Raw genomic sequence first — 18032 nt, forward strand, 5'->3', positions numbered from 1 at the left:
CCTCAGCTGTAGATCTCTGCAGTTCATCCAGAGTGATCATGGGCCTCTTGGCTGCATCTCTGATCAGTCTTCTCCTTGTATGAGCTGAAAGTTTAGAGGGACGGCCAAGTCTTTGTAGATTTGCAGTGGTCTGATACTCCTTCCATTTCAATATTATCGCTTGCACAGTGCTCCTTGGGATGTTTAAAGCTTGGGAAATCTTTTTGTATCCAAATCCGGCTTTAAACTTCTCCACAACAGTATCTCGGACCTGCCTGGTGTGTTCCTTGTTCTTCATGATGCTCTCTGCACTTTAAACGGACCTCTGAGACTATCACAGTGCAGGTGCATTTATACGGAGACTTGATTACACACAGATGGATTCTATTTATCATCATTAGTCATTTAGGTCAACATTGGATCATTCAGAGATCCTCACTGAACTTCTGGAGAGAGTTTGCTGCACTGAAAGTAAAGGGGCTGAAAAATTTTGCACGCCCAATTTTTCAGTTTTTTATTTGTTAACAAAGTTTGAAATATCCAATAAATTTCGTTCCACTTCATGATTGTGTCCCACTTGTTGTTGATTCTTCACAAAAAATTACAGTTTTATATCTTTAAGTTTGAAGCCTGAAATGTGGCAAAAGGTCGCAAAGTTCAAGGGGGCCGAACACTTTCGCAAGGCACTGTATATATATATATGTATATATATATATATATATATATGTATATATATTTATTTTGTATATATGTTTTTATTATGCTTGTGAGATTTTTAATAAACAGAATAAACCCACAGTCACAGAAAGACACACACTCTGGGTTCTGTTCAGTTAGAAGGTGATTAAAACCCCCAAGCGGCCCCACCCCTCCGGGGAAAGAGACTTGTGAACCCAGAGAAGTCCAACTTAAGGATGGTAAGAATATGAAAACATCCATACTTATGGGTGGAAATTAACAACCAAGCCCCAGTGCTGCAAGGCCACCATTCTGACCCATTTATACCCAAGTGTCTTTCTATAACTGGAGATAAAGTGAATGCTGGAGCCATACCTGAAGATGCCCTCGGTCTGATCTCCGTTCAGTGCCAGCACCTCCTCGGACAGCCGGGTCTGCACCCAGGGCAGCTGCCGCTCCGGGTACTTCTCCTTCTGCATAGTCATGATCTCCTGTAAGGAGCTGGCAAACATGGAGGGGCTGAAGACGGCATTGCGGGCGTGTTTGATCTCCTCCAAGTTCGGTTTCTTCAGTCCCTGGAACGCAATGAAGAGACAATAAGTCACATGGGAAGCGAGGAATCATACTAGTTTATGGATCACATGGAGACATTTTTAACCACTTCATGACCAGGTACTTTAACTGGTAATTGTGCAGTCATGCAATGCTGCACCCAAACAAATGTTATATATTTTTTTCACACAAATAGAGCTTTCTTTTGGAGGTATTTGATCACCATTGGGTTTTTTTTTTTTTACTTTGTGATATAAATGAAAAAAAGACTAAAAGTTTTGAAAAAAAACAAAACAATATTTTTTACTTTCTGCTATAAACATATCCAATAAAATACTATAAAACATATCCAAAAAATAAAAAAATAAAAAAATCAAATTTCCTCATCAATTTTGGCCAATATGTATTCTGCTACATCTCTTTGGTAAAAAAAAAATCCCAATAAGTGTATATCCACTTGATGTAAGGGAAATCACCTTTTAGACCACAAGCTGATACAAGGCAAGATTTATTTCTCGTATACGAGGAGACAAGTACAGGAGATTGTCAGATATTCACCCACTGGTTCTACCCGCCTGTGACTCGTGGTATAGGGCACCATACACAGTAGCTAGCCTAGTTGGCTTCTTATCTGAGACTTGTCTGCCTTCTTAAGCCAGCTAGCACATTTATATACAGTTAAACATCCTGACGTCACCCTTCCCCCAGGACAATGAGGAATGTCTGTTTTTATTGCCATTTCCTTAAAGGGGAAGAAGCTTCATCTTACAAACTCTGAAATCTAGCCATTACCATATATAGTATAGGGCATTTAAAACCAGTTCGATTGTATTCAAGCAGAACAAAATGGAGTCACAGTCAGCCTTATACATAAATGATTATAAAGACATTCTTAATTTCTCTAACACTTGACCTCCAGAAGATTTCCCCCCCCCCCCTTCATGACCAGGCACTTTTTTGCAATATGGCACTGCGTTACTTTAACTGACAGTTGCGCAGTCGTGTGACGCTGTAACCAAATAAATTGTGTCCTTTTTTCCCCCATAAACACAGCTTTCTTTGGTGGTATTTGATCACCTGTGCAGTTTTAATTATTTGCGCTATAAACAAAAAATGACCAACAATTTTGAAAAATAAAAACAATATTCTGCTATAAAAAATATCTAATAAAAATGGAAAAACAGTCAAATTTCTTCATCAATTTAGACCAATATGTATTCTGCTACATATTTCTAATAAAAAAAAATCCCAATAAGCGTATATTGATTGTTTTGCGCAAAGGTTATAGCGTCTGCAAACTATGGGATGTATTTATGGAATTTTTATTTATTTATTTTTTTATATAAAATGGTAGCAATATTGCAGCGGACGAATAGGACACTAAGTGGGGACCAGTGACACTAATACAGTGATCAGTGCTAAAAAATATGCACTGTCACTGTACTGATGACACTAGCTGGGAAGGGGTTAACATCAGGGGCGATCAAAGGGTTAAATGTGTGCCTAAGATGTGTTTCCTAACTGTGGGGGAGGTGTTTTTACAAGTGGAAGGCATGGATCAGTGTTCCTGCTGTACAGAAACACAGAATCAATGCCTTCCCTACTGGCAGAACGGCAATCTGAAAGGTTTACATAGGCAGGCTGCTGTTCTGTCTGTGTAATAAGTGATCAGCAGGTGCCGGCGGACATTGGCTCTGCGGGACCCACTGATCATTCATTACACAGACAGGAAAGCAGCCTGCCTATGTAAAGCTTTCAGATTGCCGTTCTGTCTGTGTAATGAATGGTCAGCGGATGACGGCGGACATTGGCTCCGCATGACCCGCTGATCGGCTCCCACTGTGTAAAATCCCAGCGGGAGCGAGCTGGCCGCAGCGCCCTCTCTTGCCCGATACCCGGAAGCTCAGGATCACGTATATTAACCGCTTGCCGACCGGCTGCCGTAGTTATACGGCGGCAGGCCGGCTCTGTCCCCCGAAACGACGTACCTGTACGTCACTTCGCGGGACCGCTAGCGGAGGCGTGGTGCACCCATTCACTACAGGGGAAGCTGATCAGCGGGTCTGGCGGCCGCGATTGCTGCCGGGCACCTGCGATCGCTCCCCGTGGAGACAGAACGGCGGTCTGCTGTTGTAAACATGCCAGACTGCTGTTCTGTCAGTTATGACCACAGAAATCCTGTGTTCCTCTTATTTAGGAACACAGGTCTTTGTGTTCATGTAGCAAGCCCATCCCCCACAGAGATAGAAAGCACCCACTAGGGACACATTTAACCCTTTGATCGCCCCTGGTGTTAACCTCTTCCCTGCCAGTGTCATTATTACAGTGACAGAGCACATTTTTAGCACTGATTGCTGTAGTAATGTCAACTGGTTCCCCCCCGAAAGTGTAAAAAATGTCAGTTAGGGGTCCGACCTGTCAGCAGCAATGTCGCAGTCCCGCTATAAATCGCTGATCGCCGCCATTCCTAGTAAAAAATAAATAAAAAATGACTTTCCTCTAGTTTGTAGACGCGATAATTCGTGCGCAAACCAATCAATATACACTTATTGGAATTTTTTTTTACCAAAAATATGTAGCAGAATACAAATTGGCCTAAAATGATGAAAAAATAATATTTTTAATATTTTTTTTATTTAAATTGGGAATGTGTATTTTTTTATTGGGAATGTTATATAGCAGAAAGTTAAAAAATATTGTTTTTTTTTTCTTTTTTCTCAAAATTGTCGCTCTTTTTTTGTTTGTTTGTGCGCAAAATATAAAAATCGCACAGGTGATCAAATACCACCAAAAGAAAGCTCTGTTTGTGGGAAAAAAGGACATCAATTTTATTTGAGTACAGCGTTGCACGACCGCGCAAATCTCAGTAAAAGTGACGCAGTGCCGAATCGCAAAAAATGGCCTGGTCATTAAGGGGGTTAATCCTTCCGGTCCAGAAGTGGTTAAAAAAAATATTACATAATAAATGTTTTTTTTTCACAACTTTTTGTTTTTACATACTGTCACCAGTGCAGTGCAGCGTCATCATATAACAGGTGTGGTGGTGATCAGGGACACTGACTGGTGACAGTATGTAAAAATAAATAAATAAATATATAAATTTTTTTAACCACTTTACCACCGGAGGATTTTGCTGTCTTACGTCTGGGTCACTTTTTGCGATTCGGCACTGTGCAAATTTAACTGACAATTGCGCGGTCATGCAACGCCGTACCTAAATGAAATTTACGTCCTTTTTTTCTCACAAACAGAGCTTTCTTTTGGTGGTATTTGATCACCTGTGCGATTTTTACTTTTTGCGCTATAAACAAAAAAAGAGCGACAATTTTGAAAAAATAACAATATTTTTCAAATTTTTTTATATGAAATTCCCCCCCCAAAAATGTAAAAATCTAATTTTTTTATCATTTTAGGCCAATTTGTTTTCTGCTACATATTTTTGGTAAAAAAAAAAAATCGCAAAAAGCGTATTTTGATTGGTTTGCGCAAAAGTTATTGCGTTTACTAACTAAGGGAAAGATTTCTGTCATTTTTGGTGTTTTTTTTTTTTAACGAGTAATGGCGGCGATCTGCGATTTTTTTTGCGGGACTGCGACATTGCGGCGGACAGATCGGACCCTTGACTGACATTTTTGACACTTTTGGGGGTACCAGTGACATTACTGCAGTAATCAGTGCTATATATATGCACTGTTACTGTAAAAATGACACTGGCAGGGAAGGGGTTAATTTTATTGGAGAGGGAGGGGTTAATGTATGCCTGGTGCTTACTGACATGTGTGGGGGGAGGTGACTGAGTGACACAGGGACAGATCGCAGGTTCAGCTATGCTGAACCCTGCAATCTGACTCTGCCTGTCACTTAGGAGATCCGCCCGCTTTGTTTACACAAGTGGGCGGATCTCCACACTCGATTCCCCGACGATCGGGGAAGAGCAACGGTGATCACCGCTGCTCCTTCCTTGGCCCGACTCCTGCTGTGACTGAATACAGCGGGAGCGCGCCGCCGAGAAAGGGGAGTGTCTGGCGACATAGGTCTACGTCGCCAGACGATAACGAACCACTTTGCCGCAGTAGAGGCTCAGTGAGCAGCGGTAAAGTGGTTAATTAAATTTTTTTTTAAGTTTTTTTTTTAACACATAGCGACCAGAGCAATGCAGTGTTACCATAGTAACACTGTACTACTCTGGTAAGGGATCAGTTTTTTTTTTCACATTATGATTGCTTATACTAATGAATTTCATTGGTATAAGCAACCATTTTTTAATGAATGAAACTGATTCATTCAGTGTTTTTTGTTGTGACCAAAGCTAATCATATGGTACAGATGGGCTGTGATTGGCCCTGTCTGTAGCATGTGATCACTGTGACCAACCACAGCTAGCAACACAATTGTATACAATGGATGGCATGAAAGGAAGCCTGAAGATCTGCTGTGATTGGTCATAGCGATTACGACACTGGCAGCGGGGCGGTATAATCATCAGTCATCGGCTGTGTCCAGTGGACACAGCTGGTGACAGATCGCACTCTGTGGCCGTGTGAGTGGCACCTCTTTGAGAGGACGTCATATGAAGTCCTCTCCGATGGAGGAAAGTCCCGCCTAGCTGTTAATCTGCTATATGCCAAGCAGGAAGGATGAGTGACATTTTCTGCATGTTTCCATTCCTAGAGCAGGCTGGAGGTGTTCAGGCAAATACATAGGGGTGTATTCGTTATGGCGGTGGCTCCCCCATAGCTTGGGATGGTCTTGGGATGGTGGATGCCTCGGTGGATTCACTATAGATCTGTATCATTATTTTATGGATCCAAGAAAACCATTTATCATTTTACTTCCATTTCACAATTATGTGCCACTTTGTGTCGGTCTATCACATAAAATCCCAATAAAATACATTTATATTTTTGGTTGACATGACAAAATGTGGAACATTTCAAGGGGTATGAATACTTTTTCAAGAAACTATAAAAGCAGTGTTGAAACAGACTGTGTTACTACACCCTCATAAGCAATATTTGGACAGTATTGCACTGCAGGAAGTATAACAAAGTAAGAAAGATCATTATAACCCATAAAAGTTAGACTTCCCTCCACCGCCTCTGGCTCTCACCCTCTGATCCTCGCTGTCACTTGGAAACACAGAAGCCTTTTGTGCTTACAACAGCTTTCCTCTGGGTGGCTCACAGCTCAAACAGATCCCTGCAGGTACAGCGGGGTGCGACAGGAACAGATCTCTAGAATCTGACAAACCGCCTACATTGGTACTAGAGACACCTACACAGGGAGGTACTGAGTCAGGCCAGGCCAGAGAGCAGAGATGCAAAGAGCTGGGGTGGGGTTGGGGGGGATGAGTGCTGTGGAAGTGTGGAGGGAGATGTGTGCAGAGGTCTTCCACCTCTGCACACATCTCCCTCCATACTTCCACAGCACTCATCCCTTCAGGGCAGAGTGGTTCAGAAGTTAGAGCTGAGGAGGAGGGGTGAAAATAAGATGTGGACAGCATATGCTGCAAACTGTGCATCGCGCACCCCTAAACAGTGCATTCCTTATCGCTGCACTCTGTACTTAGCACACCCCTGAACTCTGTACTCTGTACACAGTGCATTCACACAGAGCATTCCGTACTTTGTACACAGTGCATTCACTCTGTACACCGTATACAACTGAGGAGGAGGAGTGGAAATGAAATATGGACAGCACATGCTGCACACTGTGCATAGCGCACCCCTAAACCCGGCACTCTGTACATACCGCACTCCTCAACTCTGTACTCTTTACACAGCGCACTCCTTATCTCTGCAATCTGTACGTACTGCACTCAACCCTGCACTCTGTACATACTGCACTCCTCAACCCTGGATTCAGTTCACAACATACTCCTTATCTCTGCACTGTGCACAATGCACTGTAAACAGTGCATTTCTTATCTTTGCACTCTATGTGTAACGCACCCATAAACTCTGCACTTTGTATGTAGCGCAGTCCTGAACTCTGCATTCTGTAGGTAGCGCACCCCTGAACTCAGCACTCTGTATGTAGCAAACCGCTGGACACTGCACTCTGTATGTAGGGAACCACTGGACTCTGCACTCTGTATGTAGGGAACCACTGGACTCTGCACTCTGTATGTAGGGAACCACTGGATTCTGCACTCTGTATGTAGGGAACCACTGGACTCTGCACTCTGTACATAGCGTACTCCTGAACTCTGCACCCTGTACATAACAAACTAATGAACCCTGCACTCTGTACATACCACACTCCTGAATCTTGCACTCTCTACATAGCGCACACCTGAACCCTGCACTCTGTACTTAGCACACTTCTAGAGATAGGCCTATCCCCAGACGACGTTCTTTGTGACAAAACAGGTAGGGTGTGGCCTGCGATGATAACGTCATCATGTGATACATCCCTGATTGGTTGGTGTACGAGAGAGCCCAGCGAGAAGCCCGGAGGGATGCCGCAATCACTTTTTTCATTTTGGATTGTTTATCATGATGGTTTTATCTGGATTTTTCATAAATGCAATCTTTTATACTACCAATAAATTGGTTTATACATACTGCACTACGAAAGTGTTCTGTTGTCTTTATATATGAGTTTCGTTGGAGCAGTGTGAGCGGAGACAGTCACATATGGTTTGAGGGAAAACGTATTTCCTCGCACCCAGTTTGACCACCTGTAACTTAGAGGTCATTTGTATCTGAAAAGCAGCTTGTATAAAACATAGTGGGTGTGGAACTGATTCTTTCTTATTTAGTTTCAACCATTACTACCTTCGCTTGCTATCACACGGGATTCAGATGAGGACTTTTTTCCATTTATCTACTTTTATAGACACTCATTCGTCTTTTTTTATTGCATGATTTTATAATTATTGCTCTGATATTTTAATGTATGTTTAATTCATGTCTGTGATCATTAACGGAGTCTCTGAACTGAGTTTTTACTTATTTTATTTATTTATGTATTTGGCAATTAACTCTAGCACTGCACAATTTTATATGATTAGTTTGCAGTTTGTATTTTGACTTTGAGTGCTGGCTGCTTTTTTCTTCTCTACTTAGGCGCAGTGTTTTTTCCCCTTATACAGTAGTAATCAAATGCAGAGTCAATTATTTACTAAGAGTAGATGCATAGTCTTACCGAAACAATACAACTGGCCCTTTGAGGGCAACCATACTCTTAATATGACACACAATTGAATTCTACACCCCTGCTTTAGAGAAAGTGCAAAGAAAACTAAGGTGTCCGTGAGTGCAGTTTCCTACACCATCAAAAAGCACTCAGAAACTGGAGGAAACACTGACAAGAGAAGGTCTGGCAGACCCAAAGCCAAGAATCAGAAGAAAAGTGTCTGAGAGTCAACAGCTTGTGTGACAGGCGGCTCACAGGACAACAGCTTAAAGCACAGCTTAAGCTAGAAAGTAAGCAAGCCTCACTTGCAACTGTGAAGAAAAGGTATGAGTTGCAGCTTTGACAGGTCGAGTGGCTGTAAGAAAGCCATTGCTAAGACGGCAAAATAAGAAAAAGAAGCTCATTCTTCCCATTGACCTCCAATGTAAGGGAGATTCTTCCCACTGACCACCAATATAAGGACATTCATTCCACTGACCACCAATGTAAGGGACATTCCTCCTACTGACCACCAATGTAAGGGACATTCTTCCCACTGACCACCAATGTAAGGGACATTCCTCCTACTGACCACCAATGGAAGGGACATTCTTCCCACTGACCACCAATGTAAGGGACATTCCTCCTACTGACCACCAATGGAAGGGACATTCTTCCCACTGACCACCAATGTAAGGGACATTCTTCCCACTGACCATCAATGTAAGGGACATTCTTCCCACTGACCACCAATGTAAGGGACATTCTTCCCACTGACCACCAATGTAAGGGGCATTCTTCCCACTGACCACCAATGTAAGGGACATTCTTCCCACTGACCTCCAATGTAAGGGACATTCTTCCCACTGACCACCAATGTAAGGGGCATTCTTCCCACTGACCACCAATGTAAGGGACATTCTTCCCACTGACCACCAATGTAAGGGACATTCTTCCCACTGATCACCAATGTAAGGGACATTCTTCCCACTGACCACCAATGTAAGGGACATTCTTCCCACTGACCACCAATGTAAGGGACATTCTTCCCACTGATCACCAATGTAAGGGACATTCTTCCCACTGACCACCAATGTAAGGGACATTCTTCTCACTGGCCACCAATGTAAGGGACATTCTTCCCAAATTTTCTTTATTAAAAGTCTTGCAATCAATAAGCATACAATCAATATACATAAATAAATATATACATATTTACATGAAAAGGGAAAAAATACATAGCAAATTCTGCTCTCAAATAAAGAATGGCTTTACAGCAAAAGCAAACTCACATCATGAACATGTCATTACCAGGGAAAATAATCTTAGAAGACTCACACCACCACACCAGACATCCAACCTGCGAGGTTAAGAAATAAAACCACCCCCATTATGCATGCAGCCCTTCTTCAAAAAATGGATTTTTGTAAAATCTTACCGTAAAATCCTTTTCTCTTAGCTCATTGACAGACGTAGTCCTCGGTGATACAGCACCTTCGGGTTATGTTGCCTCCACAGGAGTAGGACTAGACAGGAAATAAAATGCTCTGGCCACACCCTAGGGGCAGTCCCAGAGGGTATATCCTCTCTCTCTCTGCCTCAGCAAATCAGTTATGTCATAAAAGCAGTCTTTAGAGAATTTAACCCAACCCAACTCAAAAAAACAGAGGGGCGGGTACTACGTCTGTCAATGAGCTAAGAGAAAAGGATTTTACGGTAAGATTTTACAAAAATCCATTTTTCTCTATCGCTCATTGACAGACGTAGTCCTCGGTGATACAGCACCTTCGGGAAGTCCCAGAGCAGTATCACAAATGAGGGGTGGGAAAATGGAAATCAAATCCAAATCTAGAAGGCCCAACCGGTGCCAACTAGAAGTTTACAATGCTCATCCTTAATGATGAGACTCAACAAAAAAATTTTCAAACAGAAAAAAAACCCTCGAGGTAGACCACCGGTCTCCTCAAATTGCGGCCTGCAAAACCTTGCGGCCAAATGAGGCATCCGCCGATGCCATCACATCAATTTTATAAAATTTTGTAAAGGTATGTACCGACGACCAGGTGGCCGCTTTACATACCTGGACCACTGACGCCTGATGGCGAAAGGCCCAGGAAGTACTGAGCGCTCGAGTGAAGTGCGCCCTAACAGGGAACGGAGGATTCCGACCCTTAATAGAATAAGCCTGTACCACCGTCTGACTGATCCATGTAGATATGGTCGCGGCAGACACAGGCAACCCCCTTCAAGGGCTATCCGTGATCACAAAAAGTGAGTCCGTCTTACGAAAACCACTTTAGGAAGGAAGGATGGATTCGGAAGAAGAACCACCTTATCCCTATGAACCACCAGATCTGGGGAACGACAGGATAATGCGGCCAGTTCTGACACCCTGCGTAGAGAAGTAATGGCCACCAAGAAGGCCACCTTCTGGGAATGTAAGCAAGGGAATCTCCCTAATATCTTCAAAGAGAAGTTTCTGAAGAACCGACCACACTAAATTAAGATACCAGGCGGTAAGGGTGCGCGCACTGGCGGAGCCAGATGTCGCACCCCCTGGATGAAATTCCGCACCAAGGAATGATTAGCCAAAGGTTTCTTGAAAGAAGATTGCTAACGCCGAAAACCTGACCCTTGATCGTGCTCAAGGATAGTTTCTGCTCAACCCCTTGTTGCAGACAGACCAAAATTCGGGTCACCGAATAGGTCTGTGGGGGAAATCCAATAGATTCACACCATGCAATATAAGACTTCCATGTGCTGGAAGTCGCTTTCCTTGCTCAAACTGGAGGTAGGAATAACTGAAGCTGACACTCCCTTGTCCTTCAGTACCTGGGTCTCAATGGCCAGGCCATTAAGCCAGCGACTGTAAAGCAAGATGGAAGATCGGTCCCTGAGACCGCAAATCCTCCCTGAGAGGAAGTCTCCAAGGAGCGTCCGCGACTAGCCTCGCCAAGTCGGCGTACCAGGCTTGACGAGGTCCATCCAGAATTTCCAGAATAAGTGGAATTCCCTCCACCTCTATCCTGCGAAGAAGTTCCCGCAGCAACTTGAGAGGATGGAAGGCATGCCGTAGCTGATACTGCCCCCACGGGGCGATCAGCGTTTCTGCTGCGTCCGCTAGAGGATCGTGGCGCGAGCTACAAACCTCCGCTCCTTCCTGTTAGGCCAAGGTGCCAACAGATCCACATCCGGGATGTCCCAATGAAGGGACAGCTAGGGAAAAAACCTCTGGATGAAGAGGCCATATGCGATTGGATCCGAATCGGGCTGCTCTAGAGCTGCTCGATCCAGTAAATCAGACAAAATCTGATCGCTCTCAGTTCCGATACCCTTATTGGTAATCTGGATACTATCGGAAGAAATGACTTCCCCTGGTTGAGCATCGGAGACTTCCTGGTCCGCTCGCTCAACCGGATCCGATTGTCCAGGGAATCGGAATTCTGATTCCATTAAAAAAGAATCTCCTTCAGGAGAATTCGGGTATGAGACTGGGTATACGGTACTGCCTCTAAGAAGGCCACCATCAGTCCCAGCCAATTGACGGACAGCAACATCCGAATCGTTGACTGAACCTTCTGGAGTTTCCCAGCAAGGAGAAACTCTCTTGCCCAGGATGTATCCAACCTTAGGCCCAGATAGTTCAGTCTCCTGGTGGGAACCAGGGATGATCTTTGGGAAAGTGAAAAAAACGCTGATGTCCTGCGATGATGGGGATATAAAGATAGGCATCCTAAATGTCTATGGACGCCAGGAAATCTCTTTTATGCAGGGAGGCCACCACTGTACGGATGGACTCTATTTCTTCCCAAGTCCAGATTTGGATGCACCTTGCCCTCTTTCCTGGGCATTGTGAATAGGTTCGAATAGAACCCCTGAAACCGTTCAATGTTAGAAGGGCAGAATCGCACCGGTGGAAGTGATCGAAACTCGATCCTGTGTCCTCCAGAAACCGGTGAAGACATCCCCCCCCCACCCCAGAGATGGGTAGGGGCGCATCAGGCTATATTCTTCAGGCTTGGCTGAGCCGGACTCTTTGTTTACCCGACCAGCGCCCTTTGAAACCCCTCTAAAGGGGCTTTGGAGGGTTTCGCCTTTTCGCCCGCCCTCGCGGAACAAACAACTCTATATGAGCAGAAAAGGAAGGTCCTCGTTAGTTACGAGGTCTTTTTATCCTAACAGTCTGTGGCAAGACAGCAGGTGGTACCGTCTATCCTATAAAGAGGAATTCCTCAAACGGATAGCACCTAGCCATGCGTTTGGAAATAACAGGGGTTCGTTTCAAAACGACCCCATTTGGGTAAAGGAAAATCCTTCGCCCTTTTGGTAGGCTAACAAGTACCGAAAAGGAATCTCAGTCTCAGCTACCTCTGCCGGTGTAACCTCAAGACTAAAGGTTTCCCGGACGGACACAACTAGTGCATCCACCACTCTTGTGCTATGGCGGAGGCAGAAACGTGCTCCTCACTGCTGAGGAGATATTACCTGAGACAACAGCCCCCTAAGAGGGACCTGCAACTGCATTGACCAGTTCCGAATCCGTATCTGAAGTATCTGATAAACAATAGGGGTAGGCGGGGGTCGCTACTTGACCCCCGTCCCTGACAGGCCACCTCCACCCGGGATACCAAAGACTCCAAAATTGCCGATAATGCATTAAAAACAAGTGGGGTACTGGAGGGTCCTGCGGCCACCTTGAGGGGATCAGGTGGGGATACCTATGCGGCAGGGTCAATGATTATACAAGACACTTGCCAGCGACAAAAAATGACAAAGTAAAAAAAAACTTTTTTTTTTTTTTTTTTGTGTCCCCCAGTCGCAACAGCGCCCCTCAGTGTTACCTGCCTTTTTGGACCCCACAGAGAGAGAGACAGACCCCAAGGCTCATCCCTGATGCACAGAAGTTTTCATCAGCTTGCTCAGTGCTTGTCTTGTTACAGACAGGAAGTCTTTGGCCCTATTTCCTGGGTAAAAGAGGCGGCTCCGCCCCTTAACACGCCTGCCGGCTCCTCCCCCTGGCTCCATGAGGTGTTTGAGTCACCTCAAACATGGCCGCCCCCATGCTGGAGACACGAGGCTACACCAAAATGGTGGCCTCGTGCGATCTACCAGACAATGGCGGCGGCCTGCACAGAATAGCGGCATGTCTGCAGAAGGATCTCGGCCTCACAACCCTTCACGCTCATGGTGGTCAGCGTGGTCGGAGGTACCGGACCCTAGCGGGCCGTATGCGGTCCGCTGCTTAGCTGGAGGAATGATCTGGAATGCAGTATACATGTATAGACATCGCCCTGTGGCTACTGACAGGTAGGATACCTTATACTATCACAGTAAAGTTCTAGTACTGCCACTGACTACAATCATTTACACATCTTTACAATTAGATTGTCAGCTCCCAAACCAAGCCTCCTGGCTTCTTGTACACAAAAATCACACTCAATTAGGGGGATCTGTGACATGTTATAGGATAGAGGGGAACCCATCCTTACCATTACAGAGAGGGGCCCGCGTTCACCACAAGACCCGTCAGGGGGAAAGGGGGAACATACTACTCACCATACCGGAACCAGGCGGGCGCCAACTCCTGACAGTACCCCTCTCCACCGAGGTAGGAGGGCTGTCGACCAATACGGGCGCCGTGACTCATGGTCTTTGGCGTTTCAGCGAGACGTTTAACTCGCAGGGTCAGTCCCCGTCCAGTGAGACTATGTCGCGGCCGACCCAGCGCGGAGCTATGGCCTGCACGCGCTCGTAGGCTGAACTGGGGTGACCACTGGATCTCAACATCCCGCCCGTCGCCCAGTTCAGCTTTCTTGCTTGAAGATCTCACAGGAACACTGGAGAAAAAAGCTGTCTAAAAAATCTTTTCTAAGAAAAAAATCCTGCCAGGACCGAAGATCCCAGCAAGGTATCTAGGTCCTTACTCCTGACTAGACAGAAAAAAACTGATTTGCTGAGGCAGAGAGAGAGAGGATATACCCTCTGGGACTGCCCCTAGGGTGTGGCCAGAGCATTTTATTTCCTGTCTAGTCCTACTCCTGTGGAGGCAACATAACCCGAAGGTGCTGTATCACCGAGGACTACGTCTGTCAATGAGCGATAGAGAAAAGAAGATATTAACCAACAAAAGCTAAAGGGAGTGAAAGAAATAGCATAGGAAAAGAACTCTTCACCCAGAGATTGACAGTTCACCAAAGGCGGGTCTGATATTCCTCCAGACCGCTCGAGTCGTGCCCTTCTCAAGACCCCAAATCTTCCCAACCTCACCCAGAATATCGTACACCACCACCTAGACAGGGAGGGCTTTCTTCCGCAGGGTAATCTGGCACCGTGCATTCCACCACGTGAAGTAACGGACAACTATACTAACTAGAGAAAGTATATCCAAATCAAAATCCCAGCAAGTTGGGAATGGAGACTGGAACAAAAAAAGGGTCCATAGACTCCACTTTACCAACACACTCTACTCTAGGACAATCCCGATCATCCACAGGGCGATGCTTCAGGTTTCCTCTCACATAGAGCCTTCCATGGAAAGCGAGCCAGGCTTGATCCCTAAACTTTAAAGGGATTCTTCTCAAATTGAATAAACGCAACCCCTCCATCATTACAGAACCTGGGGAATCCCTTAAGGCCAGTGGCACACTGAAAGCAGAGCCATAAATCCTCTTCTCCAGAAGCTTCTTGGGGAGGGACTTGATATCCTCCACTGTGCCCTTCCACTGCTGAAGTATTTTCAGACACGGGGCAACATAAGCCGCAAGCTTGCCATGTCGGACTCTCAGACTTTTCACTGGCCCGCCATCTTCCCAGCATCGCAGAAAGGGTCTAAACCAAGATTGAAAATACCCACCCACCCCGGCGGGGTATCTGCTAATATATTACCAAGATTGTGCTTTAAAAAGAGCAGAGAAAAGAAAACTGTAGGGTTAACCATTCCTAGGCCACCCTCCCGCCTGGACAGGTAAGTTACATTGCGTTTGATCAGGTTAAGCCTATTTCCCCATGACAGTTGGAAAAAGCAGCTGTACACACTTGCATACAGAGATTCCGTCAAGATACAGACAAAGCTGACATATAAAAAGATTGGGATCAGGTACTTTTTGATCAAGTTAACCCTCTCCCTCAAGGAAAGTTTCTATTTCTTCTAGCTTGCTACTTTGGCATTGTGTTTGGGGTTTGGTGCCTCAAACCAATTTTGTTGGGACTTTAAGGGCTAGAGTAAACTAAGTAAAGTATCATAGAATAAAAATTGAACAGTTTATTTTCAAAAAAGTTTTACAAGTTAATAGATAAGTTTGTCGTGGATGGATTTAACATCGGTGAGAGAAGTGAAGAAGTTAGAAAGGTAGGTGACAAGGTGAAAAATGGTGACTTTTGAGGAACATTTGTCTCTGTTGTTCCATGCATGTATTTCAGGCTTGGAACTTTGTTCAGAGGAAAATGTCCAGGATATTATCCTCCGGGTTTCGGCTGTATAGGTATTAGCCTTTTTCAAGGATAAGTCACCATGTCTAGAAACAACAATGAATTGTACGTTTTTTGCACATATGCAGAATTTAAAGTAGAATTATGCAATGTGCTTTATGTTACATATATCTTTCTTTTGTCTGGTCCATGTGTGAAAGGTTTTCCCCAGGTTTCTAAGTCGCATCAGGAACTAAGGCTGCTTCTATAAATGACGTGTAATTGAGATAAATTACTTGAAAAATGCTATTTTTTAGGAAAAGGAAATAATTGTAGATAAAAAATGATGTCTACTTACAGGCTAAATCATATAGATTAGCTGTACTGGTGGCAAAACCTTACTATAGGGCATCCTAGAGATCAAAACGCCTTCTCCATGCTACTTTGGCATTGGCATCCACCAACCTGCTTTCCCAATTTCGATGACCATAGTCACCAGGACCAACTTTTAATTTCCTGCTGGGTCTCTGGGAAGGCATCCGGAAGTTCAAAGCTTTCACCATCCTCGCCCATCCAGAAAACTTCACTCTTTTCATGGTTGACTTTAGAGCCAGAAACCTCCGTGTACTGCTCTATCACACAGACCACCTCCTCTCTATTCCCACTGACCACCAATGTAAGAAGCATTTTTCTCACTGACCACCAATGTAAGGAGCATTCTTCCCACCGATCACCAATGTAAGGAGCATTCTTCCCACTAACCACCAATGTAAGGGAACATTACATTTTTCACTCCCTGCTTTTCTTTAATAGTTATTATTGCAAACATTATTTTTGTTTCATTTTATATTATTATTGAATATAATGCTGTCGTATAGAAAAAGCACCTGGTGTTAAGTATACTATAAATGCAACATTCCTTACTCTTTTACTTGGGGCAGGAGTTCCCTGAGACCTGAAAGTTAATATATTGGTTCCTCCGAGTTACAAAGAAAGTTGAGAAAAGCTGGTCTATGGAGAGAAGTGGCCTCTAAAGGGCAGCTTCAAGATGCTCTCGGATCACATGACATGTATCCTGTTCATTCTGTAGTACATACTGTATAGAGAAAGTAGTAAAAAAATGTTCAATTTTAGCTGGAAGAGGTGAATTATCTTCCAGATAACAGACAAGAAGAGGGTGCACGGAGATATCTGATCAGATATGATGGATGTGACATGAAGCAGCGCAGGAAAATCTCATTACTGCCCAGCCCCCAGAAAAAGCGGCATCTACAATAATGGCATTAGAATGATCATGTTATTGCCAGGGAAGTTTCTTTATACACCGCGGTGGTGACATTCAAACCTGTATTATCCCTTTACAGGATTTCCGAGGTCCCTGTGGACTGGCAGGCTACAGATGCTAAATCCCTAGGATAAGAGATTAAGTCTGTCCTAATCTATTGTAGTATTCTTCCTCCAGCAGACAGACACATTAAAGGAAAACGTCCACGTGTTAATGCCGATGAGCGGAGGGCCTAATTAAAATGCTGTGTGAATCTGTGGAAGTGCATTAGTGTGGAGGGAAGGGAGCAGCGCCGGGGTTGCCATGGTAACAGGTCGTCACTGCAGTCCGCTCTCCAGAATCCTTATTAATATCGCCACTTCTCCGCAGACCTCGCTGCAATAATATGCACGCTCACTGCAGCAAGAGCCCACACCCCGCTCACCAGCAATGCTGCATGGCCTTCACCGTAAGAGACAACATACAATATAATGTACCTATAACCATGCACCAGATCCTCCAACAATGTATTAAAGGGACACGTCACTCCCTTCATTAATATGTTCAGGCCATTTTAAAAGTCATTTGCAATCTTTTTGAATCTGCATTTTTTTCCTAACATGATTCCTGCTGATCCTGCCTTGGAGGTCCTTGTTCAGACACTTCCTGTTATAGCAGGGGAGGTCAACCCATCCTCTGATATGGCCTACAACCTCAAACCAATGAAGCGCATGCCCATGTTCTGGGATGGCAGGTCAGCAAGCCCAGATTGTGATCCACGGGTAGCCGACTTGCCATCCCCGAGCTTTAAAGTGCATGGAGCCGGAGCTAGCAGCGGAGAGAGCAGGTGGCAGCAGAGGAAGCAGGCGGCTGCGGAGGGAGCAGACAGCAGAGGGAGCAGGCGGCTGCGGAGGGAGCAGGTGGCTGCGGAGGGAGCAGGCAGCAGAGGGAGCAGGCGGCTGCGGAGGGAGCAGGCAGCAGAGGGAGCAGGCGGCTGTGGAAGGAGCAGGAGCAAAAGAGGAAGCAACAGCTT

At 44.9% G+C, this 18032-nt stretch overlaps 1 protein-coding gene across 2 annotated transcripts in view; it reads right to left on the reverse strand.

Moving 5' to 3' along the window:
* Positions 1-18032, reverse strand: part of ARHGAP39 (Rho GTPase activating protein 39) — a 257679-nt gene that overhangs the window by 39561 nt on the left and 200086 nt on the right. For both annotated transcript variants that reach the window (XM_082257586.1, XM_082257585.1), the window contains one exon: positions 1033-1232. In XM_082257586.1, coding sequence (XP_082113712.1) covers positions 1033-1232 — 200 coding nt within the window. The remainder of the gene's footprint in view (positions 1-1032; positions 1233-18032) is intronic.

The sequence above is a fragment of the Pelophylax lessonae genome (assembly GCF_965119305.1).
Source record: "Pelophylax lessonae genome assembly, chromosome: 5".
NCBI classification, from domain to species: domain Eukaryota; kingdom Metazoa; phylum Chordata; class Amphibia; order Anura; family Ranidae; genus Pelophylax; species Pelophylax lessonae.